General features: G+C 42.6%; 1 protein-coding gene across 3 annotated transcripts in view; it reads right to left on the reverse strand.

Moving 5' to 3' along the window:
* nhsl1b (NHS-like 1b) overlaps positions 1 to 27,856 on the reverse strand; it is a 133,517-nt gene that overhangs the window by 46,178 nt on the left and 59,483 nt on the right. Inside the window, exon 1 of one of the 3 annotated variants that reach the window (XM_030046943.1) lies at positions 15,313 to 15,540. The exons of the other annotated variants lie outside the window; for them this stretch is intronic. Coding sequence (XP_029902803.1) covers positions 15,313 to 15,328 — 16 coding nt within the window. The 5' untranslated portion in view covers positions 15,329 to 15,540. Of the gene's footprint in view, positions 1 to 15,312; positions 15,541 to 27,856 lie in introns of those variants that run through there. 3 annotated transcript variants of the gene reach the window in all.

The following is a 27,856-nucleotide window of genomic DNA, read 5'->3' on the forward strand; positions in this document are numbered from 1 at the left end:
CACACTAATTCAGAGTACTCATCAGCACTAAGCATAAACATGTTGACCCTGTTAACCTGTTTGTATCACCTGTCTAATTGTATTGACCCCTGAAAGAACCGTGCTTTACCTCTCTCCCTCTCGTACACATCATGAGGCACTCGACCCGGTCTTATTTCCACTGAGCAGTGCAAGTTATGACCTTTTGTCATGTGGCTCTCATCATGGTGTCTGCAGAGCGGGCCCACATACACACAAATATCTGCACTCCATGAAACCTGAGTCAGGTTAAAGGGGCACCAAGAGACAGAGAGAGAGAAAGAGAGGGAGTGATACTGATAGGACTGAAGATAGGCTAGCTAAAGACCTGCATGTGTCATCACCACCAGAGCTGTCTTCATCTCATATATTCACGAAGCATGATGGTGCAGTGTACAGACCCAACCACTAGGAGGCCCTCTATGTCAACAGGGAGCAGGTGGGAGGGATAGAATAAGGGAATGAAAATCAATGGAAATGAAAACCAATAGAAATGAATGGAAAGAAAGAAATAAAGAAAGTCTTGACAGTTTTATTTCTTTTTTTTGGAAACCTTGTATCTTCTAGATGTGCATTTATTCAAAATCTTCTGGTCGTCTCCTGTCACTAGTCCTCTGCTTCCCTTGTCTGACACATCTGGTCAGTAGAAAGCTAAATGTCTCTGCTGACTCCAGTGATTATCTGTGCTGATGTGATAATCAAGACATTAAGTGAAATTCAGTTGTACACAGATGGGGCTTGTGAGGGTAGCGTACACCTGATGCCTGCTCACACACTGTTCTGCCCCCCTTAATCGCTTCCTTAGTCTGTCTCCCAAATGAAAAGCCATCTGAGCCCTGAACAAGACCCACTCTATTAATCTGACCAGATTACCTCTTACAACAATTTGTCATGGAAATACACACTGGCTCACTGATATAGCCAAAACAACCTCCTGTACCCAACACCAGCTTCAAACACTCTCTACATAACAAATAAATAACTAATTAGCCAATATTTTAAATAAACGCCTGTGTTCTCTATTGCTGGTTGAAATTCAGTCCTGACCACTGAAGATTTTACCTTTTTTGTTCTAATTTCTGACTATTATGTAGGTTTTTCCAGGGAAAAGTCTTGTGATGCATTTTTCATTTGCAGGAGCAGCAAAAGTGGTTTGTTCATAATAAACTGAAAAAAAGTTGGTAGTTAGCATGAGAAGTGATGTCCACAATGGATGTACAGGCACAGAAAATAGCACCACCTATAGAAAATGAAGTGAAAAGTAAAAAGAAAAACAACATTACAGACCCACCCAGGCTGTTTGATAACCCTAACCCTAACCCTGACAAGTGATCTGCAGAAACACCACACCAAACGTATTTCTAAAGTAATAAGCAAACAAAGAGTACTATGGATTTGGATTGCCAGTTTAACTGGACACGCACGCACGCACGCACGCACGCACGCACGCACGCACGCACGCACGCACGCACGCACGCACGCACACACACACTCAACATGCAACTCGATTACCTTCCCATTCCTGTCAGTGATGACTTCATTAGGTGCTAGTCACACATGATGGAGGAGCAGCTATTAGACAGTCACTAGCCCACCATTACCTATTAGGCCTTTAACAAGCTGAGAGGTCTCCGCCTGTTACACTACCAGCTATACATCACTCACAATATTACCCTTTTTACTCAATTACCTCCAGTCCAGATGAATGGCAGCAGGGACGAGCCCCGGAATATCAATGAGGGCTGGCCTTAAATGGCTTTGGCTCTTTTAGGTTTTTTTTTTTTTTCTTTTCTTGAAAATTTCTTGTTCTGGACCCCCAAGCTGACTTTCAAAAAGCTGCAGACCCTCATTTCAAGGGGTATTTTGGTTTGTGTTAAAGTGAGAGAACTCTTTTCTGGAGTAAAACAGTTCTGCCATGTTGAACACCAGGGAGCTGAAAAGAGCACTACAAGTGAAAGCAGGAAAGGAATTAATGAACCAAACTTGGTGGATGTATTACACCTGCAGACCAACATATACCACCTAACATGTAAAAAACCAATCTCTAACTTTAGGTATTAAATGTTTCTGAAAGGCATCTGACAACAACCTGCATTTTAACTACTTTTTTTTTTCTAACTTTTTTTTTTTTCCCTAATTTGCTCACCATGTTTTCCCCCATGTTTTAAGAAATCAAGTGAATTTGCTCAGGTTTGAAAATGGTTAAATGTTTCTGAAAGGCTAACATTGATCCAGAATCATTTATTTGATGTTAAAAATGTTAGTTTCCTCATAATTTTTTTCTATTTTTTCTTAATTTCCTGTTTGTTTGATTTTTTTATATTTAATTATTTATTTATTAACTAATGTTCCAGGAATTTGCTAATTTGCTAATCACCTTTTCCCATTTTTTTTTTTTAAGAAATCAAGTGACTGTGCAGGTTTCAAAGGGTTCAAGTGTTTGAACATTATACTTGAACACTGACAAATTGCAGTGAGATTAAACCAGAAAGAAGAAAATGTTGAAAACCCCCCCTCCTATGTTTCCTGAAAAAATTCTAGTGATAAATTACAGTGAAATTCCCCCATTCTGCTATTTCTCGTTTTGGACCTCCTGCAAGGCCCTCAAGGAGCTCTGGGGGTCCCTGGACCCCACTTTAAATCCACTGGACTAGTTCACAAATATAAGATTGAATAAACACAAAGACAGACAGCCATGCACTCTCTCACACACAGAGACATGTACAGAGCTGAGAGAGGTAGACAGAGCTGCTTACAGAGCCTTAACCCATTTTACAGCTGAATGACCCTAACCGCCCCTTCACCCCCAATTCCCCAAGTGTGTGAGTGTGCATGCATGAGTGTGTGGGGGTGTTTGAAGTCTTTCTCTTTTCTTCATTCTGTTAGGATTAGATGTGTCATGCTTTTTACCCTCTTGTCTTCCATCTTCAACTGCTATAGGAGGAGCTTCACGCAAATTCAAGGACTAAATGTGTACTTGTATTTACACAATTACGTTTGCGTGTGTAAGCTGAAGCTGGCTAGTAGGAGTGACAAATGAATCACAATTGTTTTTTTTTTTTTGTTTTTTTTTTGGTTCTCTTAAAATTCCCGGCTTACTGAGTCAGAGGAGACAAACTCTTTTGTGTGGACATCTTTCAGCACAGGGTCGGGAGGATAACGTCTCATAAGGCTTTCAGTTCACAGATCAGCCAGTCACGAGGACTAGTGAACTGGCCAGTGTGTCACCTTCACCATGATGGCTAAAGAGTTCAAGACACTGGGGCAGCAGGTCAGAGTCACTGGGCCTGCACCGGCTTAGAGAGAGACACGGGAGGGAGTCTCACACCATCTTATATCTTTTCCCTCCTGTCTCTTCTGTTTTAACCTTTGACCTCCAATATTCCCTTAAATTTCACCTTAAAGTAAAAGTTGTGAATAAGTGATAGATAAAAGGAGCAGTTTCTCTCTTCTTTTAGCAGATGTGCCTATCACTGTCCAATGAAAATTTGACTGCAATTATGGTGACTTCTATACCTTAAAGCGATATGGAAGTTGTTGTATATAGTCTTGATCATAATATAAGTCTACATATTGCCTCTCATTTTCACTGGTAGCTCTGCTGATTGCTGCATACAGTGAACTGAACCTCTAATTATGGCAGTGTTTGCATGGTTATCTCTGCTGACCTGCAGGAACATAGGATTAAATCACCTGGCACAGACTGGAAACGTATTTATGTTGTGTGATAGAGAGGGAGGGAAAGATGAAGCGAGACAAGATGCAAGCCCAACTGATTCCTTCTGCCACAATCAAATTACCCTAACTGATTTTCACCAGTGCCTCCCCTATAAAAACAGTCTATCCATTTCATTTGGCCTCATCTTGTTACTCTACAAGCCTGGCCTCCCTCAGGTACTTGTCCCTAGGGTGCCATTGGTCCTGATCAGCTGATAGCTGAACCTGCCTTCCCACTGAGGGATTATGGAGGATGTGGTAGGAACACCTGCTCCACCTCTAAACTGATATAAGCAAAAGCAAAGGAGTCAGTGGAGAGCAGAGTAAAAAACACAGAGACAGAATATGTTACTGCGAACAGAAGAGGGTGGTGCCATTTAGATTTGTATAACAAAACAAATAGTGAATGAATAGAATTCAAGCGTAAAAAACAGGAAATTATTTTGGGTAGTGACAGCGCAGCATTCACGACAGTAAAAAGCAGGACAGACTAACAGAAAAAAAGTGCATGAAAGAAGACAGATAAATACACACAAAGGGCAGATTAGCCAAAGAATTTGTGTGTGTGTGTGTGTGCGTGTGTGTGTGTGTCATCTGTTCAGCAGTGCATGAATACAGGGTGATTGGGAGGTTGATTCGACATACAGAGGCCAGACAATACTGTACCCACGGCGGCAACATCTTGAGCTGTCACGGCATGTTAGCCAAAGCAGACTTGAGGACAGCCTGCGCTCATCTGGGAGTGCAGTGTTACGCTAAATGCACAGGAATAAGTGACTCAGTCTTCAACGCATATAAACAAAACAAACTATGAAGCACTTTGGATGGGTACACAAAGTCTGCAATGAAAAAATAATATGAAAGCCATAATAATGGTAATAAAAGTAATTTTGATCCTGTAAACCATTTTATTGCTAACTGTACAGTATAACTGAGACAATAAAAAGCTTAAAATTCTAGCAAGAAAAAGAAATAGAAAAGATAGAAAAGAAAAAGGATTTTTTTCATGGTCTCTTTGATCCTTTAGCACTCTCGTCTTATTTCCCTGATGGCTCCTTTATGTAGTAGTGGAGGTGAAAGTGGGTCACATCCGTGACCCCGCAGTGTCAACCCCATCACCCCATACTGTCAGCTCCGTTACACTTCCCAGCAGGCCTGGCCCATCACCTCCAGCTGTGAGCCATTGTGTCCTGTTCCCAGGGGTGGCCATCTCTTGGAGCATCCTTAACTGGGATGTTCTACTACTCCAAATGAGGATGTTGTTCAGTCTGAATGCAAGCATGCAAGCAGATATCCACTTATACAAACACAAAAACAAACTACATGTGCCATAATGGGCTATATGGCAGGTTATTCATGATTTTGTGATAGATATTCATAAAAGCCTTTCTCTCGAGAGCCATCGAGTTCTGGCCTGAGGACCCCACGACCACTCCAAAGGCCAAAGGTCACTGGGGTCACGATGCCACAATCTGTTTTGTTGACACATCAACGTCCAGCAAACCAGAGACACACACACATACAAACATATTCACACTTGTGCACACAGACAGACGGCACAGATCACACAATTACGAGGGGATGCAAATCACCTAATAAGAAGGGACAAAGCCCAGCTTGGGAAAAGCCTCCCCACATGTCGTGTGAGTCTCTGGCACTGTGATCCAGAATGTCCCGATTCCACACAGGTGAGTTTAACTACACTTAGAAGCAGGGATGTGTAACAGCGCCAAGACAAACACAATCATCATTACTTTAGGAAAACAGCGAGGCAATATTGATTTAGTCCTGCTAAGTCTTACTAAGAGGCTCACAGACAAGCCTAAAGCCAGTCAACTGTTCACCTGAGTAGGCCAACTCTAAAGCTAAAGACAAGATGCCCAGTTCAGATGTCTTCTGATTCCTGTAGAGCTACTCCTGTCCTGTCTTGGTACTATTGAGGAATTCACATATTTGAGATTATAAGTGTCTTCAGTTTAGCAATACATAACTTTTCTTTGCCAAACCCATGGCGTGTTTTCCCCCTAAAAAAACACAACTCCACAACGTCATGCTAGCAACCACTCCTTAACAACAGACACGTTTTAATCTCTACCTTTGCAGTCCTGGTAGGTGTGTGCTTGTCCCGGGGAGCTGTTGGTGATGGGTCCAAGCAGCGGCTTGGGCGTCCACAGCGAGTCTTGTCTCTGGTGGACCTTAGACACAGAGAGCAGGCGTTTGCGCAGGCAGCACTCGGGCCTGGCGGGGGCCTCGGGCTGCAGGCTGTTCCCCATCTTGCTGGCAGGCTGAGAGGTGCACAGGGTCCGTTTTTCGCCGGGGGGGTCCTCATAGCAAGGCGTATGCCAACAGCTGACCACCGGCTCCGGGGAGAGGCAGCGCACGTATGCGATCATCCCCCAGCTAAGACCTAAGACCACCTCCCTCCCCCGTCCACCCCCTTGCTCTATCCTGGACCAAAGCCCCCCACCTCCTCCTCCTGTGTATCTCTACCCTCGCACGACCTCTCTCTCTCTCCCTCTCTCTTGCTTTGGGCCCTCCCCTTGAAGTGGTAGGGTGGGGGGCAGCTGAGAGGGCTCTGTGTATGTGTGGGTGTATGTGCCCTCAGACCCTCAATAGGCCTCCCTGTGCGCCTCCCTCCCTCTCTCTAGGAAGACGGAACGCTTTTTTTTTTTTTTTTGCAACCCACAGGGGACTCAATCCCCCCTGTGCCTCCCCTCCTCTTTCTCCTCCTGTTTTTTGTCCTTCTTCTCCCTCTCTCAGGGGATCCTATTGACTCACATTGATTTGCCTGACAATGAAAGCTGTACGCAGTGTTGGATTACAAGATCCAACTCCAGAGCAAACAGCCCAAAAAAATATTGCAACATAAGTGGGTCCAAAAAAAACAAACAAAAAAAAAACAAGATACACACACAGAAAAAGAAGCCCACACAACTCTCATGCCTGGCTGGAACCCTGGTGCGGAAGTTTCAGCTTAAGAAAACAATTCCAAAAAATAACCACAAGAAACTTCAGGAATATTCTGAAGATGTAGAAATAAAGAGCAGCGCCTTATTGGAAATACCTGTGGTTAGAGGAAGATATTTGCTTCAAATTGAGGGATGCACAAATTTACCCCAAAAGCATCTGCCATAAATTCTGTGTAGGCTAACCCATAAAAAGTCAAAAGCCCATCACATATGTACAAGAAGAAAATGCATGTCCAAGGGTGGTGGGAACTTAAGCCAGAAACTGAGACAGGAGTGCAAATAACATCCATCCTCACAGGAAGTCATCAGAGATGTCTGCAGAGAGCATCCCTTCCTCTTTCTCCATCCAAACCATCAATATTGTCCAGTCACTCCCACACCACTTCTCCTCTAAACTTCTCCGCCCCCTTTCCTCTCCTCCTCTTTGCTACCATCCTAATCTGTAAACCCAGATTATCCAGCCTCCAGCCCTCATCCATGATTGCAGCAGGCACACACACAGAAGCCACGCAGATGGACAGGCCAGGCTGTGGATAATTAACTACATCACCTCCGGTGTTCAAATGTGTGTATGTGTCAGCTGATCACCTAAGGTGACGCAAACCCACACGAAGGGTGAAGAAAACCACATGTGGGCCAAATAGAAAAATACAGGCTGAGGCTCACCTTCTCTCCCCTGCTGTTGTACAAACTTAACAAAAGTTCAAAGATCCAGTTCATAATATATGTAATCTGACAGCTGCAAGTGAACAAAGCACACACAGAGAGGACATGTTTCAAGACTCTGGCAGATTTTACTGACGTTACAGATGAGCGCAGAATGAGGCACAGATGGACAGGGAGGTAAATAAGACAGGTAGGCTGGCAAACAAGCACAGGAACAAAGGGATAGGCCCAGATTAACACACTGACTGAGTAGTGACAAGTGTTAAGGTTACAAGTCACTAAATAGCAAGCTAAGGTAATCAGATTACTGCTTTGCAGTAGCTTATTAGTTTTTTAAATTCAGAAATCAGTTATTTTTGGTGTTTGGTCTCACTCATTTCGGTAAATGCAAATGAAAGTTTATTGCCCGTAATGATTTTTGAGTGTCTGAGTTTTTCACTCAGTAAGTCTTTCCTTTCTCTCACAGCAGTATCACCAAAATGCAGATTTAAAGAGCCCTCTTTAATGAGGGAAACCTAAAAGTGCTCTAACAAGTTATGTTCAAGAGACTAACCAAATAAAGTAACTAGTTACTCTCAAAATTAACTTTGCAACGTTGGCCAACACTGGCAGTGATGAGTGGTGACATCAGTGGCTTTGGTGCCATGTGAGTGTGTGAGTGTGTGTGTGTGTGTGTGTGTGTGTGTGTGTGTGTGTGTGTGTGTGTGTGTGTGTGTGTGTGTGTGAGAGTGCATGTGAGAGCGTGTGCTTGAGTATGATCATTAATCAGCTTGGCTATGAGGTAGGTACTGTTTTCTGATATGTCCAGATAATTGGCCGTTGTCCAGCAGAGGATAGGACTGAGCTAGTCTGAAGGCTGGCTGAAGGCGCACTAGTAGATGACTCTGGTGTAATGCTGCCTCTAGGTTCACATACAGCACACACGCTCAGAGTGTAAGAAGGTGAATCAAAAAAGAAAGGACAAAACACCAATAAAAACACAGAGGAGAGGGACTCCTTGGCAAGTCTATAGGCAGATGTCTCCCCCTGGTGGTGGCCCACACTTTGAATCTGCACACACATTTAAAACATGAACATTATGTACATATACAGACTTAACTAAATGCAAAGCAAGTTTTAGATGGAGCTAAATTGCTGCCAAAACCTAAAAAACAAACAGAACATGTTTTACAAATGTCCTATGGTTCACTAACAAACATAGTGTGCTTTGAAAATATAAAACTCCATTAACAAACAAATGTATTTTGTTTTGCAAACACAAAATCTACCTATCAAGCAAATATACCACATTTTTCTAATACATCATGCTCCAGAAAAAAAAAAAAATCAGCTCTTACACGTACAAAAAATATTTCCTACAAAGACAGAAAAATATCTCCCCCAAAGACAAAGTCAATTTAAACGAGCCTAGACTGCTCTGCCGGGTGGTTGAGCAGAGCAGAGAACAGCCACTGCAAGTGAAGCTTCATTACAAAAAAAGGAAAGAAATGAGCAGGATATTCTCACATCATTCATGCATATTAAACTAGAGCATGGGTTTACAAACATTCAGCTTCTGCCCCACCAAGATAACTTTAAGTTGTGGATCACAGGAGGGAGTGATATTAAGATATTCAGTACTAAACTGTGTGCCTGTAATCCTTAAACATATCATCCTGTTGGCAGTGGCTGTTCTCTGCTCTGCTCAAGCTCCTGGCGTAGCAATCTAGGCTCATCGTGCCACCTGCTGTTGTGGAGGGCGAACTACATAGGATTTTTGTGAGAAAGTCAAGAGTGGAAAAATTGTGCCAAAAGTTGTATATGTTTTTGTCTTTGTAGAAAATATTTTGTAATTGTCTTTGTAGAAAATACTTTTTTGTACATTTGTTTGTTAATATTGCTTTATATTTGCAAACCACACTATGTTTGTTAGTGAATCAGAGGGCATTTGTAAAACATGTTTTGTTTGTTAGGTTTTGGCAGCAATTTAGCTCCACAGTTTTAGGTAATGGGGAGAGGTTGTGTGTGTTTGAGTTGCTGCCAAAGCCTCAACACATAGTGAGCGGCTCAAACAGCAATTACTGATGGTTATCATTTCCACAGCACGGCCAGCCAGCCAACACACAAGCTGATTACAAAGCCAAAACCACAACACATACACACATACACAAGCAAAACAGACTAACCACTACACACATAGCACAATGAGCAAGCCAAAAGATTTTTACCCCAATCTTAAGTGCAATTAACATTGCTGTCGACCTAAATCCATACTTACAAAACATACACACACACACACACACACACACACACACACACACACACACAGAGTGGGTCATCCGGTTCACACAGAGAGCAACATCAGGGGTTGTGACGCCATGCCAAAATGCACACACACATTAATAGCTTCATCAACACAACAGGCGACGTTCTCACTCTGACACACAGACACACACACTCCACAAGTAGTTGGGTGTTGGTAGAGGTTGGCTTATACAGGAGTGTATGTGTGTAGACATACACACTCACATACAGACAGTATATGTCTTGGGTGTATGACTCAGTTGGCTGTGAATGTGCAGGTCTTGCCCAGGCCCAGCATGCATGGCGGTAAGCCACTCACAGCCCACTGCCCCTGAATGAAGATTATGACTGGTCAGGAGGTGTGTGTGTGTGTGTGTGTGTGTGTGTGTGTGTGTGTTTGTGTGTATGCTGATGTGTGTGCACCCTGCTCTTGAACAATGCTACTGCAGCCACACTGGGTTCAAGCTGGGACAAAGATTATTGTGTTTGTGTGTGTGTTTAAGCATACTTGTATGTGCACATGTATTCATGTGTGTGCACACGCAAGTGTGGGAGGGAGCAGAGGCTGAAGCAGAAGACTTTGGGAAAGAGACAGTGGTAACCATGGAAACATAAAGGTTTGAATGGAAAGAGAAGAGCACCTTCATGCTGTGTTTGTCCTCTGTCTAGGGGAAGACATCCACTTGTCCACAGCAAGTGGGCCATTGTCTCTCCAAACATCACCCAAACAAAACTTTGCCAGCATTGTCTCGGAAATATCAGGGATTAAGATTTCTCTCCCAACAACCTCTGAACTGCAAATCTGTTTTAGCACAAAAAAGAAATCCTTTTAAAAACTCAACCCCCCCAAATCACTTTTTAGTGAGCCATTGTGCAAACTCTTTTCACAAGACTTGGAAGGCTCTCTGGGGTTCTGACAGAGCCCATTCACAGTCAATGCAACTTCTCCATCTATTGTCCATCTATCAAGACAACAGAGCTCCTCCTCTCTTAGAAGAGCTTGACTTGTTGCCAGATAGGGAGCTGGGGTCAACATCATGTCCTGGATTTCTCCTCGGATTGCCATTCTGGCTTGGCTTGATATTCAGACTGAATGCCCATTCCATTTCCACTCACACTACTCAGTCTGAAATTGCCCCCGTGTTTGCAGATTTCTGCAGCCGAAGGGATTTGAATCCTGCTGACCAATCACTAGTGACTGATGTGTCCAGCCGTTGTGACGCAGTTTTCAGTCAACACGCTAGCTTTAGCTTTAGCCACCTACAAAAATGTCAGTCAATGTTGAAACTTTGTGCTGTTCATGCCAAGTCCATTTGTTGTTGAAAGGGCTCATAACAAATGCAAGAGTTCTATTTTGCCATAATATCAATGAAAAATACGTGGACAAACAACCCTGCAACACAGTTAACATTAGTGTGATTCTAACAAACAGACCAGGAGTCCTTTCCAGCAGGGCTAGCAGATAAATTAAACATTTGCCAAATGCTGTTAGCAGAACACAAAAAAACATCTTCCCCTTTCAGAAATGCCTTCCATCCACAACGTTGCTCTGCTCTGACCGTGTTTAGTTTTACTTTATTTAAAACATTGATAGCAGCTCATTTGGAATCCATTTTCTGGTCTTAGCCCATGTAAGCTAATATGCTATGGCCTCTTTGGCTCTGGCACAGCTTCATTACATCAGTGACGTTTGTCCCATCCTACAACAGCGCTAATTGGCCTGCTAAATTTTTTAACCAAGAAATCGCAGTTGAACTGAGCAACAACAGACCCAATTAATCTCTTGAAACTTTTTAAAGTGAAAATGTTTGGTGCCAGGGTAATTTACAATACTGATCATTTTCACAATAATAATAATAATAATAATACTATGTATTGTTGATGAAGATTCTTGTGATGATGAACACAGATTTAACCCACTGTCTCCTTAACTGTGGATGTATTGACTATGTGAAAATGCACTGGAATGGCTACCACACTGACATGTCAACATCACTGGAGTACAGAAGTTAAAAGTACCAATTACCCGAAGCCAAGGCTTCAACATGTACCTACTATGATTTATGTCTGACGTTGACAAACATTGAACTCCTCAGCAAAACTGATTTAACACTGTCCTGTTCTCTGTTCCCCTCCGCTAGAGAGAGGAACAGGATATACATCCCATGTATATCCTTCAACACTCAAACCCACAAGGCCACAGGGCAGGCTGTGTGCGTCAGCCTGCAGGTCAAGAGGTCACAATTCCTCCATGCAGTCTGCACAGGTGTATGGGATGTTGAAGGTCTGTCCGTTTGCAAGTTCAAACAGGTTAATCGGGGCAGAAGTGGCTAAATGGACTGGAAAAAAAGGCTAGCAACTTGTTTTTCACTGTGACCACGAGCAGTGCAAACACAAGTGAATGTCTCTTCGCAAAAGATATCATATCACAACTCTGGTGTCTGCAATTAACAATGAATATGATGGCAGCTATCAAGATGTTGTCCTAAGAGGAAAAAAAAAAAAAAATTAAATCATTTTGATCCTCAGACTCATATTTCTGCTTAATAATTTTGATCATGATAACTAATCAAGATTCCTTTTAGCTACAACTGCAATGGCCTCTCCACAGCCCATCTGTTGTTATGTCAGAATCCAGTTAAATGCCATGGCATAGTTGAGGTTAAATATAGGTTTAGACATACAACTATGTCAATCATTCCCCTCTAGGCCAAATCTAACTTGGCTGCCCCAGAAAGAGATGGCACCAAGCCCCTACTGCCTTCCCAAGAGAGTATGGAAGACACACACAAATTCCTGGAATTCAGTTCACACACACATATGTAGCAGTTGTACATACAGATACAGTCACCCACAAAGCTCTCTCATTGTAGTATTTCTTTAAACCAAGAAAGGCTCTAGAAAAAAAACTTGTTCAAAATGCCACCACGCTGGGTTTTAAATGCCAGTGAGGGTAATGTGGTCCAATTCACAATTTTCAGTTGGAATTCGTTTAATCCAACACAAAGCATGCCTTAACATCTAGAACTCAGTGACAGAATGCACATAATCCATGACAGGCAAATGAAAAACAACACAGTGGTTATTAAGTAAGCCTTGTAAGGTCTGACATGACAATCCACTTAGACAAAAACAGATCAACTTTGTCATGCTGGCTGATGGTTTAGGTTAATCCGAGCAGCCTGAGAGCAGTGACTCAGAAAGATATTCCTCAACAACAGGGCATCTGCTGGATCGGCACATCTGCACTCCCACTCAACCACTGGCCACAACCGAAACATCTGGAGTCGCTGTAATGCTCATACATCTGAGTGAGCTGCAATCAGGGTGGTTGAAAACAAACCAGAGAACACTGGACCGAGCTCCACTCAGCCGAAGACATGTTCTTCTAGATTGGACATGACCTGAGCTGCCCTTAGCTGACTTCAAAATGACGAGATGGGATGAACTCTAAGCGATGTAACAGGGCTTATAGCATGTTCACTAACAGCGAAAACCATGTTCACCCCCATGCCCCTACAGGAAACCTCCAATTTGAGTGAGAATATGGTCTCCAAAATCCACCTAACTAATCCCTACTCAACCTTGTCCAGTACCCACTTGTGGACATGGCACTCAAGTGCAGAAATAACTTGTATTAATGCTCCCAAAAAGGCCTGGCAGGGTATAGCTAAGAGCTTATGCTAAAATGCTGGGCTTTGCTGCTGGGGAGGGTGAGTTTGGTCAAAACAGATGAGAATCCACTCTGGCCACAGCTGGATGTGGAGGAACATGGCCCAAAATGTGTCACAACTGCCCCTGAACTGGCAGCGCAGACAGAGCGGGCCACTCAACAAATACACAAGCAGAGAAGACTTTGTAGTAGTATATGTACCCATAAACTACTACAAAGTCTGAACTTAAACCAGAAAGAAGAAAGTATTAACATGATCACTCAAAAATTGTAGTTACTTAAATTAAAGTGAAATTAAACTATTCTTCATTTTGCTCACAACCCCATGGGAGCCCCTCAAGGGCTCCTGGGGGCCCTAGACCTCACTTTGAAAACTCCTGGAAAACAACTATATTCTCAAAAGTAAGGAAACTGACCTTCCTGCAATTGTAAAGCTGGTTGGTTGGTCAGGTTTCAGGATACCAAGGTAAAATTGGCAATGTGGTTTAAAAAATGTTTAATAAGCAAACTGACAAAACTAAAATTTACTCTTCAGAGCACCTCTCAATTATGTTTGTTTTCAATTCTGAACAGTCAGATAGTGTGGATACTGCAGAGCTCACAAAATAAATTAGTGTGCCTAGCTGATGAAACGGGGATTTCCCCACAAATAGTTTCAGTGGTGAGTTTATATTACCTCATTTCTGGAAGCCACAAATCTACAGGCTACAGAATAAGACAATACTCATTTCCTCAATTCTGACTTGACTGTAACTCATATCAGCCATTAACAAGCAGTTTATCACCAACCTTCTGTCACAACAATGGTAACTAAAGAATTCCAACAAATTTTCAACTTTGAAGTTTCCACACTTTTTCCAGTCCTTAAACTCTTGTGTGCATTTGAAGTGTCAGTGGTCCATAAGATCTAGATTGGTAGTCAGTCAATCAATAATTCACAAAACCTAACAGCAAAACATGTGGGTCTAAAACTCAAACAAGTATTGTTGTATAAAGCAGCACTTTTTGTGCAATTTCTCCCATTTCTCCCTCCAAATAGGTCAATCAAACAGCAGAGTTCCCTAAATGTCTTCTTTAATTCCATTCATTCTCGATTTTATTTTATAAATTCTTTGCTTTTCTTCATTTTATTAAGAAAATAGTCTGTGATATGCTAACACAGAGGGGGTGTGATGTTCTTATGTCAGTGGTTCAAAATGCATTTCTCATCTTAAGAGACCAAAACTGATAGGAAACAGCTGCATGTAAAACTGTGCCAACAGCAGTGCTGTTAGTTATCCTCTGTATCAATAGCATTATGTAGCTTAGTAAACACTATGTCTCCATTCTCCATCTCTGCATAATGATTTAGTCAGAGTGTATGTGAGTGTAATTGCATGACAGACAGAGGAAAAAAAAGTGAGAAAGAGCAGTTGGCCCGACACACAGCCGGTCTTTGAGAATATAACACTGAGCAGAGTGTGGAAGAACAAAGAAAGGACAAACTGAAAAACTCAAACTACTTTTCTCCTTTCTCTCTTTAGCTGGCCCTGTCAAGTAATAGCCAACACATGTCCCGACTCTGCAGGACAGCGGCACAGCAACTGCTGTCTCGCCAGCTGTTACTGTGGACAACACACACACACGCATAGAAACTACTCTACACATCACTCATTTCTGCTTAAACAGTCTCCAGTCCAAGAAAACACATATATTCAAACGACATACAGTGCATTAAACTGGGAGAATCAAGACTGAAAATAAGGATAGGAGACAGAAAGGGGAGGTAGGGTGAAAGGCAGTGAACCTGAACTAAAAAAAAAAAAAAGAGAGAAACAAAGAAGTCTTCCTCTTGCAAAGAAAAAAAAAACGGGAGGAAGGATATTGTGTAGAGGAAGCCGCTGTGACAGATGATTTTCCATCCAGAGGAAAGAGGTGAGGTTCTCTTTGTCTCAAAGTGTAGGGGAAAAGTCACACTCAGTCAGCACTCCAAACAGACACACTTACCTTTCAGACAGAACATTGCTCTTCCTTTACTTCCACATACATCCACAGTGAGCCAGTGCCAACTCTTCTCTCGCTGTCTTTTCAGTTTCCTTCTGTTTCTTTCTCTCTCTCTTCCCTTTTTTCCTCTTCCCCCTCTCCCTTTTTGCTCTTTCTGTGTTCACACACAGACACACGGATCCTGACACTTACTCACACTCGTCTGTCCCTTTGCCTCTCGCCCCATCTCCTTCCCTCTCTCTCTCTTTCTCTCTCGCCTTACACACAAACATACACACTCCGAGTGGCGGCCAGCCAACGTGTGCACCGCAGGCAACTGCTTTGCGACCCCCCGACTCTCCTTCCACCCTCCTGTCCCTCTCCCTCTCCCTCTCTCTCTCTGTATGTCTCTCTATCACTCTGACAATCCCCCCATCTCTCCGCCCCATCAGTGTTAAGAGGCAGGGAGCCAGAAGCCCAGCCTAGCTAACTCACAAAGCTGCTGACATCCCCAAGCCCCTTGATTGGTCTCCTTAACACAGATACACCCACACACATATGCTGTATAGAAATGTAGACACACGCAGAGAGAGAGAAAGAAAACTTTCACATGGATATACAGAGACTTATACACTCATTGGGGCAGGCAAAAACAAATACAACTTTACAGGGCGTGAGCCTGTGGAGGATTGTGATTGTAGTGAATTTGGGCAGTCAGCAGTTCAGCGTGAGGCAGGGGGGCCCTGGCTTGAGGCTGATCCATTGTGCCCTGATCAAATATAATCGCTTTAATCCCCCACAATTCAACTGCTTGTTATCAGAGGCAGCCGGGGGCTCTGTGCATCCCAAACCCTCCACGTTGGCCATTCTGAATGACCGGAGGCGTCACGTGAGAGGCAAAATTACTGACTCACTACCAGACTGTGGAAACAGTATCTCAGAGGCATAGAGTCAAAACACCCTGTGCATGGGTTGGGTTAGCATTTAGGCACTGCTGATGCTCCTGGGGCCGGCTGCACTGAGCACAACAGTAGAGGAAGCTTCAATTCGGAGATCGCCACAATTACAGGCGACCAAAATGGAGTGCAAAGGTCAGGGTCTGATTATTCTGTCTTACTGCACTAGAGGGATATAGAAATTATATCTATCTATATCTATCTATGTATAGATAGATATAGATATCTATATCTATCTATCTATCTATCTCTATCTCTATCTATATATATATATATATAGAGAGAGAGAGATAGATAGATAGATAGATAGATAGATAGATAGATAGAAAGATATAGATAGAGATAGATATGTACACACACATGTACATGCCAAAAGTGCCAAAAAAACTACAGACAATGACAACAAAGAGTGACAGTGTGTGCACAAAGTGTGTCAACATAAAATTTGGCTTACTCAGGACTGGATGGCCATTGATTTCCAATGCGGTTCTGTAATGGCTTTCTCTTCCATTGCAAAAACACAGCTGGCCACTGAGACTAACAGCTTAAAGGTAAAAACCACTAAAACCCCATTACACAGGCTGCACTTCAGGATAAATAAAACAGTGCTTGGGAATAGCTTTATTTAGAACCTCATTTTACTTTTAGCTTCTATCTAAACTAAGTGATCACAGGTTACACAAAACTAAAAGCCACACATACTGTAGGTTTGGAAACAACCGTCAGGCTCAGTGTGGTAGCAGCTAGTTTGGGCAGCAGGAGGGGGACTTTGTTAACCTATTTAAACTTGATGAATAAATGAGTTTGATAAAGACCACATAACACGGCTAATATTGCAATAATGTCATAGATGCCCTAGCTCGGTTCTAGGATGTGTTCTAGTTTCCATGGCTAGCCAGGTGTTAAGTTAGTTTCACTAACAGCCTGCCAGGGACAATGTAAAATGCCACTAAGAAAATTATTTTTGAAATCATTAAAGCCTTTTCTTAACACTGGCTATGGTCTCCATTCTCAAAGTTTTGTTTAAAAAGCAGTTTAACACGAATATGGTGATAGCACTTTCAGAGTTGACACGGTTTGATAGCCGAGTGAACATATTTTTTCCTATTGCCAGAGCAGCAAGAACTCTCTTTTGCTGTTTTAAGGAAAATGATCCTAAAATATTGCCCAGTATTTCCTCCACAAAAATTCCGTTTGCCATCACTTGCATAACTAACAGTAGAGACTAGAGAATAAAGTAGCAAAGATGAAGAAAGCTTGCATATGCGTGAATGAGCAAAGCCAACTCCAACAGTGCTAATTCCACATTTTGGGCCCTATCTTGCGTCAGAGTCCCTAAACCCGTTATTTGGGGATTTAGCATCGCGTAAGAGGCGTTCCCCAGCAAAAGTTTCTATCTTGCACACCTGCTGTTATCCCTAAAACACTTGTACTATCCGTTACATTATGCATAGGCATGTTTTGGGCGTTACGCCAATTAAACCAATCAGTGTGCCAGGTGCCATCGCCTTTAAGGGCAGGCTGCGCTATCCCAAATCCTCAAACCGAAACCTGTGATGAAGAGAGGAAGGTCGCGATTTAGTACTATCTCTGCCATTTTTTCAGGGCTTCAACTGAGGCTAAAGCAAGGTGGCTTTTTATTCGGGAGGTGGAGCCGCATGTGCACGTCCACATGTGTCCAAGTGGACACGCGTTGAAGCCGCCTGGGCGCGCTCTTGTAAAAGCCCAAATGGGATAGCAGGTGGTCAGGACCAACCGCTATCCGCTTTCCCTAAAGTGTGTGCTCAAAATAGCAATTGTAGGGAAAGTGCATAAACACGCCCACGGACACACCTCCAGGCGCAAATAACGGAGTTGGCATAATGTATAGCGGGTAGCGTGGGTGCAAGATACCGTTTAGGGATAGCGGAAGCTGCTAAATGCGCAATTCATGGGTAGCGGGTAGTGGCAACGGGTAGTGCAAGTGTGAAAGATAGAGCCCTTAGTGTGAAACTGTTTTTCAAACAAAACTTTGAGATTTTCAGATTTACCCAGAATACCATTTTCACCTCTGTACATCCAGTGTCTCGGTTCCTATGGGTAGCATTTCATGTTAGCTTAGCATAAGACTTGGAGTCTATGGGAGTCAAAAGCCTCGGTCAGAGTGACTTACAGCAACTCAATCACTCAAGTAGAGAGTGAGAATTTGGTTAATGTTATTTTACACAGTCGGGCTGCACGGCCCGGTGTGGAATGTCTTGCGGACCGATACCAGGCCGCGGACCGGTGGTTGGGGACAACAGCCCTAGAACACAAGTAGAAATGCCCTTGCGTTAGGCTATTTTGACATTGGCATTGGAAGTGTTTTAAACTTCCAATGCCTGAAATTTTTATTTATATGTGCATATGTGCGTGTGTGTGTGTGTGTGTGTGCGTGCGTGGGTTAGTTCTATATTAATTCCAGCCTGGTGCGGGTTGCAGGATATGACACGTATGCCTTAACCAGACACCACCAATTACTAGCTGACTAGTGTGTGTGTGTGTGTGTGTGTGTGTGTGTGTGAGAGAGAGAGAGAGAGAGAGAGAGAGAGAGAGAGAGAGATGAGGAGCTCTTCCGCATGAGTGAGTGAGTGAAATGAGCAAGCCACAAAAAAACACAACCCTGAATATAATTGACAATTAAAAAACACACTGAAGCCCAGCATAGCCACCACTTAACCAGATGATAAAATCTAACTTCTCAACCTCTATTGGATACTGCTTCATTCAAAATAGCCGTTAACCTACACCATAAAAACCTTCGCTGTGAGCAAACACATATGTAGGGATTGATAAAAGCATTTAAATAATAATGTTATATTTAATTGTGCCCTGTAGGGAAATTCCATTTTGAGTTATCTCCCCTCACAGAGAGGTCAGAGGTCACGGTCAGCTATATAACAGCATTCCTGGAACGTCTTCAAGCTAGGATGGGAAGAAAGCATTCAGAGGCATGCAAACTGATTACTGTTGGCCTTTCCTAAAATACAGTGTGACTATGGATAAAAGACAATCATGAGGCTCATATCACATCAAAGACCCAGTACTCCGTCAACAAAGACAGGATCTTATCAGGCAGTAGCTCAGTGTACGGTACATCTGCTAACAAACCCAGGACAGCACAAACACGGCGTTACTGTGCAGAGCTCAGTGTCAACACACGATCCTCCATATGACACAAGCAGATAAGAGCTAAGCTCATTTTAGCTACCATAATACTGATCATCAGTCACGCAAAAGCAAAAGTACCTGGAACTGGAAAAATTGCCCTAGTCAGGCTTCACATTTAAAACAGATTTATTACTAGGACAACAAAATATCAAATCGACAAAATCAGTAGTTTACAATAAATATTTGTAGGTAACCCTCTTATTCATTTATTTATTCCTATATTTACTTATCACACTTATGTCTTTAAAAGTATACACATAAACTGTATGTTTATTTTGGTTGGTTAGTTTATATATACATATTTTGAGTATATTCATGGGAATTTATGTGGATAGCATCATGGGTGATAGAGGAAACTAACATTATTGTTTAATTTTGATGCTGCTGAATGGCAACTGTTCTGTGTTTATAATGATTATAAGATTCCTGGGTGGTAAGGGAACAAGGTTGGGAGTGAATGGATTGTACTGTGAGGGTTGTTTGGCCTTTCTTTTTATACTTTTTACACTCTTTGCCTTGGCTTGTCATGTAAGGTTGGTGGGAAAAAATGAGCTGCTGCCGTCTTTATCCATAAAAAAAAAAAAAAAGTCCCATAGAAGTGTTTTTAAACCTGTTATTAAGCTCTCGAGGTGCTCTCTAGCTTGTGCTGGGACAACAGCCTATCAATGTAAGCCCTGGTCTTCTATCGCCTGCAAACTGAAATCATGTTCACAATATCTCCCCTTTTCATAACAGAGCCAGGCTATTCATGGATAACCCCCCAGCAGCAGGTTATGTACGTCAAACATGTGGCTTTTGGGGGGAAAGCTTTGTTTCCAGAGTTAAAAGAGAAAAAAGTAGCTGGTGATACACTTAAACATGGGTTACTGTGATGTGTGGTAGGCTTCTGCAGTGGCACATGTCTGATCTGGGATCAGCTGCTGCAGAGGTGGTTATGTGGGTCAGAGTGAAAAACATGAGACTTACCTGAATGAGGTCCACATCGTTGTCATCAGCACATAGAAAACAGAAGAGAAAACTGATTAGACAGTGGAAAACTATAAATAACATTAGTTATAAGACTAAATATCTATTTCTTTTGACAAAAACTACTGTGTGCGTGTGTGTGTGTAAGTACATGCATGTGAGTATTCATATGTACGTGTGTGTGTGTGTGTGTGTGTGTGTGTGTGTGTGTGTGTGTGCGTGTGCCCTGGGCTGTAGGCCACATCACCAGATTTCCATGTCTGTCTTTTAATGAGGTCTCGCTGGTTTAAACATTGCACCATTCCCCCCCTACGGCGAATTATCATCTGCTAATCTGGAATTACAGACATACTACATGATGGTGATGAGCATCTCTGTACATGAGTGTGTAGAATGTTAATGAGTCCAACCCCTTACTGGTCCAAAGTCAAGGAGACAGTCCAAAAGAGGCCGTTATGCAACACTGCAGTTTCATCTCAATCCTCTCAAATTTCACTAAGCATCTCACATGCCCCCAAAAGCCGTTCATACAACCTAAATTCATAAACACCACATTAATGACATTTTATAATATGGGACCCAATTCTGGTTCTGGCTAGCATACCAATGGTACAGCAATGTATAGTTAATATTTAGGTCAGTATGTTTCTGCCCTATATAAAGTGTCGAATGTTATTAGAAAAAACTGATAGAAACACATGTCACACACAGACACAAACACACAACTGTACACAAATATGATATGCAAAGATACACAGACCTACAGATTTAATATTTAGTCTTGTGGAATTTTCTCTATCATCCTATGTGTTAACATGGTACACTCATATTTGCCAGCAATGGACATTTCAGCAAATCAGAATCAGAGTCACCAAGTTCATTTACGTGTTTTAGATATTTGCCTTCTTATCTTGGTGAGTGTTACACACAAACAGGAAGCAAAATAACCACGTAAAGCCCAGCTTCTGTATCAGACAGCGATTCAGACTCACTCCTTCATGTCTCAAAGCAGATAGTGGGATAAGGGGATTCTGCAGCCTGGCCGGGGCCTGACTATCCAATCTTTATCTGACATGGCCTTCCAGAGCCGCCAACATGCCATCTCCCTGATTGATTCAGATATACCTCCATGTAAACCTAGTGGGGAATCAATAAGGTTGATTGCGAAGATTGGTCCAGTTATTTTGTGTGTGTGTGTGTGTGTGTGTGTGTGTGTGCTGGTGAGAGAAAGAAAGAGAAAAACTGAGTAGTAGTGAGAGCTCAACTGGAGAGATTTAAGAGCAGTCATGGCCAAAATGTTTGGGATTCAAAGGTTTGGGAGGAGTGGACAGATGATAGAGCAGTATGATAAACACTTTCCATCATCCTCTCACGGTTAGCTCACTGTCGCCACCTAGAGGCCTGTGACCCGTCTCCCTCTGGGTCTTCAGGAACAAAAAGCATTTCTCACCTGCAGTACAATTTCTAACAAATAAATCTTTTTGCCATCCATCTTTGCCTGTTTAAAAGTGGGACTAAATTGGCCATTCCACATTTGCTGATTCTATCTCCTGACATATTTATTCAATAACTGACTTATTCATTATTATAGTATTAGAGTATTTTAATATTGATGGTCTATAAGTCAAACACCTTGATCAGTGTGTGACACATGTTATATATGTGTTATATATACCAAGGTGAGCTGGGTGACATTGAGAGGTTTTTTGGGGGGGAGTTTTGCCCTCTTTATGAGGATGTAAGGAATGTACTGTTTAATTAAATGTCCTCCTTTTCTGTCAGTTGCTTAAGTTATGCTTCAGGAGGGGAATTTTTTGTAGCGGACTTTATTTGCCAAACTTGGGAGAGAAGGCAGAGTATGTTGTTTAAGACCAAGTTTATATAATAATCTGAAATTTTGTAAATAAGTTTCAGTTTCACCATTCCAACTATATTTGTGGTGTCTGGTAATCCTATGTGGGTTGGGCACTTTTGTGTGCATGACACGAAAAAAAAAAACAAAAAAAACAAAAAAAAAAACAATTAATCAATCAATCAATATGCCTGCTTGTAAGTGCTGATTGCTTTTGAGATCCAGATGAAGGGCTGCTTGATGAAAACATTAAAAGTCTTCAAACAGCATTGTTGTGGTGAATTCTCTCAATTTGGTTCCAATTCTGTTAACCTCTGGCCTAAATTATCATCTAATGAAACTGTATTTTTGAAGTTAAACAACAGTGGTAATTTACTTCTGTCCACAACGACTCATCATTGTTACTCAACATCAAGCCTGCTAACCGTTCATCTGGACAGCCAATGGCAGCTTGTGTACCAGACGGCTGTCTCACACATGATTGGTTCAGCGCCGTTTCAATCGGAAGGTCAAACCGAACCGCACCAAAGCGCTTGCACTCGCACACCGTTACCTTGGTAACTGAGCAAACACCCAACTGGTCACCAGGGAGACCGCGTCAAAATTGCCGGTTAGGGAGCCACGAGGGCCACAGGCACTCATTATGGGCTATATTTGCACACAGGCACCGTGCGCGGCCGCCCATGTGTCTTGTAATGGAGTCCTGGCAGTGGTGGAGGAGCAAGTCCAGATGTTATAAAAAGAGAAGAGACGAACTGGAGAGAGATTCTTATGAGAGGTTTCCTCTGCATGATGCTTGTGTGTGTGTTATGGATGGAACGGCTTTATGTTGACCTGTCTCTGACTCGGTCTCAAGCCTAGAATATCCTATAAAAAGACAGACTGTGTGTATGACAGAAATAGAACAAGAAAGAAAGAAAGAACGTGTCAGATCAGTAAAGGAAAGAAGAGACGGCATGTGAATAAGAAGACCATAAGAAAGAATAAAAAAAATAATAAAAAAGGTGAGGGAGAGGCCCTGACTATCTGAATATATTCACAGAAGGGCATTAATGATCCATCAATAATTTGACTTTATTCAGTTGTCAATACAACTCCAGCTAGTAAAGACATTTTTCATCTGCTAATGCGTACCCTCATTCTCCAAGCCTAATATCACCCAATCAATAAACACTTCTTCCTTCCTTCTTTTGAAAAGTAATAAGTGAATGATCCATTATCTCCGATGAGAACTGATCAATATGGATTCTGAACCTACCAACTAGATAATCAATGTAGAAATTCAAACATATCAGATCATTAAATTAACACTGAGAGACAGCCAATGCTGGAATACAAGTGTTTTGTCACAAGTCCAGTTACCTGGCAAAGACTACGTGTTGTTATGAAAATATTGTGGGAACAAATGTGGACAAGGTTGGGTGATCTTCTTATATGAGATAAAATCAAAGGAATAACATAGAATGTAGTACATCTTGATATATAAAGATGGGCTCAGACAGCAGCACTTGACATGTGCATGAACACCACTGCATGCACTGAACACACAATCATACAGAAATGATAAGGATAGGGGACAACTCCTCAGGAAACTGTGTAGAAATCATCAATGAAAATAAAAAATAAAAATCAGTTTAAGTATTGGGGGAAAAAAAAACTAAAATTTTTTTAAAAAGTCATGATGACCATTTTCCCCCACAAGTTTTCTCCCACAATCACATCCATTTCTCTGTTTTGGTACAAATTTAATAAGTTAATTCTGACTATGTCTTTCTTTGGTCTGTCCTCTTAATAATGTAAGAGTTGAAACAAACTGCAAAACAGCTGAAAAAGCTGGTCTTTTGAATTCTTCTTTTTGCTGCTTTACAAGACATCGTCAGACTTGTTGAGACATTTCAAGACATGACAATGGCTGGGTTTGAAAATGTACATGATTATGTGTGTCAAAAGGTTTAAAAATGTCAACTCCAGTTCTATACAAGTTGGTGTAGTAAGTGTAGGTCTTGGATTTGATAACTGAGGCTCCAAAATACTGACCGTTTCATCTTTGCTTGCCTTACAGCCTCTAACCATTGACTCTAAGAAAAATGTCAACACTTCAAACCATGTCAGACATGTGCAGCCCTGATCTGTTTTAGGAAGGCAGAGAGACAGGTTCAAAGGTGAAAGAGTGACTAGGGAGGATAGAGAGATGCAATGAACGACAACAACAGTTGAGGGACTGAAGTGTTTAAGCTCCATGTTCCCACGAGGCAACAAAATGGCTACTTATGGTCGGGTAACTTGACCCTGTCTCCTCATGTGTTAACACAGTCACACACAGGGTATAATGCTGCAGCCTGAGCCTCCATCTGAAGGCAGAAACACACAAACACATGCAGGTGAGCATTGGTTTGATTCCAACTATTCAACAACTTCGATATTTGGTTGTCGGGTTGAATTTCAAACCTAGGTTTAAGACTCGAATATCCCCCACCACACTCCCTAACTATTTGATTACAGTGATGGATACAATAGCCTTCATAAAAAAACTTATTAAAACTTTAAAGGGTGGAGCACTTATTGTTAAAATCCACAACACTACAGTACTGATATGAAGATGTCACACACTTGATGTACTTTGAAATGGCATAATTAACCTGCATTTCAGGCTCTGAGGATTTGTAATGCGAGGATGAGAGGGCTGTTTTTTTTTTTGTTGTTGTTGTTTTTAACTATTTGAAAACCAGGAGCCTTATTCTAGAAAAGTTCTATTTCTCTCTCTGAATAATCATTTTTATGTAAATTTTCAAAACTTTTTTATGGTATATTGAGGTCCAGGTGAGCGTTAATGAGGTGAACACTTTAGTACAGTGCCAGTGTCGTTTTCCATTCTCAGGTAAAGGCTGGGCTACAGTTACAGTGTCCCCAGTGGCCCACTGACATCACTGAACTGACACTCACACGAAATGAATGAACTGATCAATATATAATGAAGTTAATCAAGAAACTCTACAGCACCTACGTACAATAAAGTTGGTATTCTTACCTCAGTGAAGACAAGATCCTTGCTGATACAAACTAGACACGACAAGGAAATGTGGTATTATTCTACAAGTCTGTTCTATAGTATCATCGCTGAATCTGTACCATGTGGACTGATGCGATGAGGAAACACACACGGCCTCTCCCTGTCACCACACCACATGCCCACATCGCCACCAGCCTCTGACATCACCACGGCCGTTACATCACCTGCTTCCAGCCAGCCACGTCATTGTTTACCTAGGGTGCACACAAAGTGCCCTTTGACCCCCAACCCCTCACATCCCTTCTGACCGTGCACACCCCCTGTTCACCGCCCGTGGTAACCCGGAACTGCCACGGATGTGGAGATGGAGAACAAGAGGCCATAAAAAGACAGTGACCCACTTCTTGCTTTGTCTGTGCATGTAAACAAGCCATTCACTGACTTCCTGATTGAGAGAGAGAGACAGAGAGAGACAAAGAGAGACAAAGAGAGACAAAGAGAGAGAGAGAGAGAGAGAGAGAGAGAGAGAGAGAGAGAGAGAGAGAATGGAAATCCATTCAAATGGCCAAGAGAGTTGGACTAAATAATGCAATCTGGCCAAATACCCTCAACACCTGTCAAAATGGTGTGCACCTATTGCAAGATACCTTCAAGAGAGAAGACTCTCTTCCTTTGTCCTTCTCTCCTTCTGTGCTCACCTCTTCTGTGCTGTGGCTCATACACCCAGTTATCATCATCCTCTTCCCCCTCCCCGTTGGCATAGAGGTGTGTGCGCGAGTGTGTGTGACGATCGTGGGCAGTGTGGAGCTCGCTCTGGCTGCGGAAGATGCGTCTGCTCTGCCGGGACAATGTGGAGACACTGAGCCAGCTGAGGGCCCGGGACAGCCCCGCTGGTTTCTCCTTACGGAATGAACTGGACCTCCTTTCCCCCCTCATTCTCATTCCAGGTGAGAGAGTCTGAGAAAAGCAGGATGAAGGATCACACTGCTCTAATTTCCTCTAATTGGATGGGAGAAAATAATCCTTAGATCTCAAGGTTTTCAGAAAACGTAGAAACAAGATCAGAAATCGATGTTCCAAGCATTTGCAAATTGAATGCCAGATTCCAGATATGAACACAAATGCCATAATTTCAAACTATTCTGACTCCACATTCAGTATCAAATCAGCTGGAGGAGGAACTTTACTGCTAGTCCTTCTCCTGTCTTCTCCCCCTGGTGTACAGTTCCAGATCATGACTGTGACCCGTGTGGTCTCTCTCCCCTTCATTTCATCTCTCCATCATGAGCCAAAAGACAGGCTAATTCATTGCCTCTCCATTCCTTTCCTCTCTTCCTTTGTGCTCAAACACTCCGGGCATGCTTCCCAAACCCAAAGTGGTAATTAAGCAATCCAGCGATCTGGAAAATCACCGCCCCTCTTCGGCACACACACACAGACATACACACACGTGTTGGTTGTAATATTCTTTGTGTAGAGAGGTTTACTAATCACATTAGGTTACTCTTCTGTCATAACAAGCCAATGGGATGGACGTTCACAGCCATGTGTGCCCATGAGTGTTGCTGTTGTCTGTAGTTGTCTGCACAAATCAGCTACGTCCCTGGGTCTATTCCAAGATGATGAGGCTACACGCAAATTCACACACTGGCATGTGGAAATCTCCCGTCACAAGTTCCAAATGCAGCCCCTCTATGCCGTGTGTGTGAGAGTAGATGCCAGGTGACGAAGGTGATACCACAGCGCCGGGTTTGCACACAGTTGTATCCAACTTTATGTGGTCTGTCAATCATTCTTTCATCATCCCTCTCCTCTTCCTTGCTAATTCCCTGATGTCAAAGTGCACGGGTTTAAACTGGTGCGTCGTCATGATAAAACGGGGGGAGGAGGCTTGACAAGTAGGTGGATGGTGTGAAAAAAAAAATCCAAGTGGTGGCAGCCGTCAGGATCTCCTTTCAGTTGAATGGCACAAGTGATAAAGCAAGAAAACAAGAAGGGAAGGAGGGAGGGATGGTGTGCAGCCCTCACCTGCTGCACACACACACACTCCAGTCTGAACTGAAAGTAAGTGTTGGTGAGGTTCCCCCTGCGCTCTCTGCTCCACTCTTGGTCGATCGTCCAGAATGTGTATAAGAGTTGACAATCTCTGTGTGTATGAGCACAGGGTTAGGATTACGCCCAACCCTAGTGGCCACGGTGCTGTAACACGAGCCAGTCAGTCCCCTCCCTCCCTCTTCTCTTCTCTTGTGATCCTCGACCTCGGCTCCTCCCCTTCATCTGCTAGCCGGCATGGCAACCACTCCTCCCTCCTTCTTTTCTTCCGTCCCTTCCTCACACCTTCTGTTTTTCTCTTATCCCCCTGTTTCTTTTCTTGTTGATCCCTCCCTGTCTCTCTTGCATTAGAGTGAAACACACTCTTCTGTAGGCCTTACTCTGCATTCTCTAACCAGAGTGTGTTCACCAAGTTAAAGTGAAGGCTGTTTGAGACCTTTTTAATTCCAGTTAGAATGAAATAGAGGACTGCCACACCTTTTTTTAAGACTTTTACTACAGGCACTGAATTTAGATAACTTTTCCTAAGACATTTCAAGACTT

Source organism: Myripristis murdjan, chromosome 24 (genome assembly GCF_902150065.1).
Source record: "Myripristis murdjan chromosome 24, fMyrMur1.1, whole genome shotgun sequence".
NCBI lineage: Eukaryota > Metazoa > Chordata > Actinopteri > Holocentriformes > Holocentridae > Myripristis > Myripristis murdjan.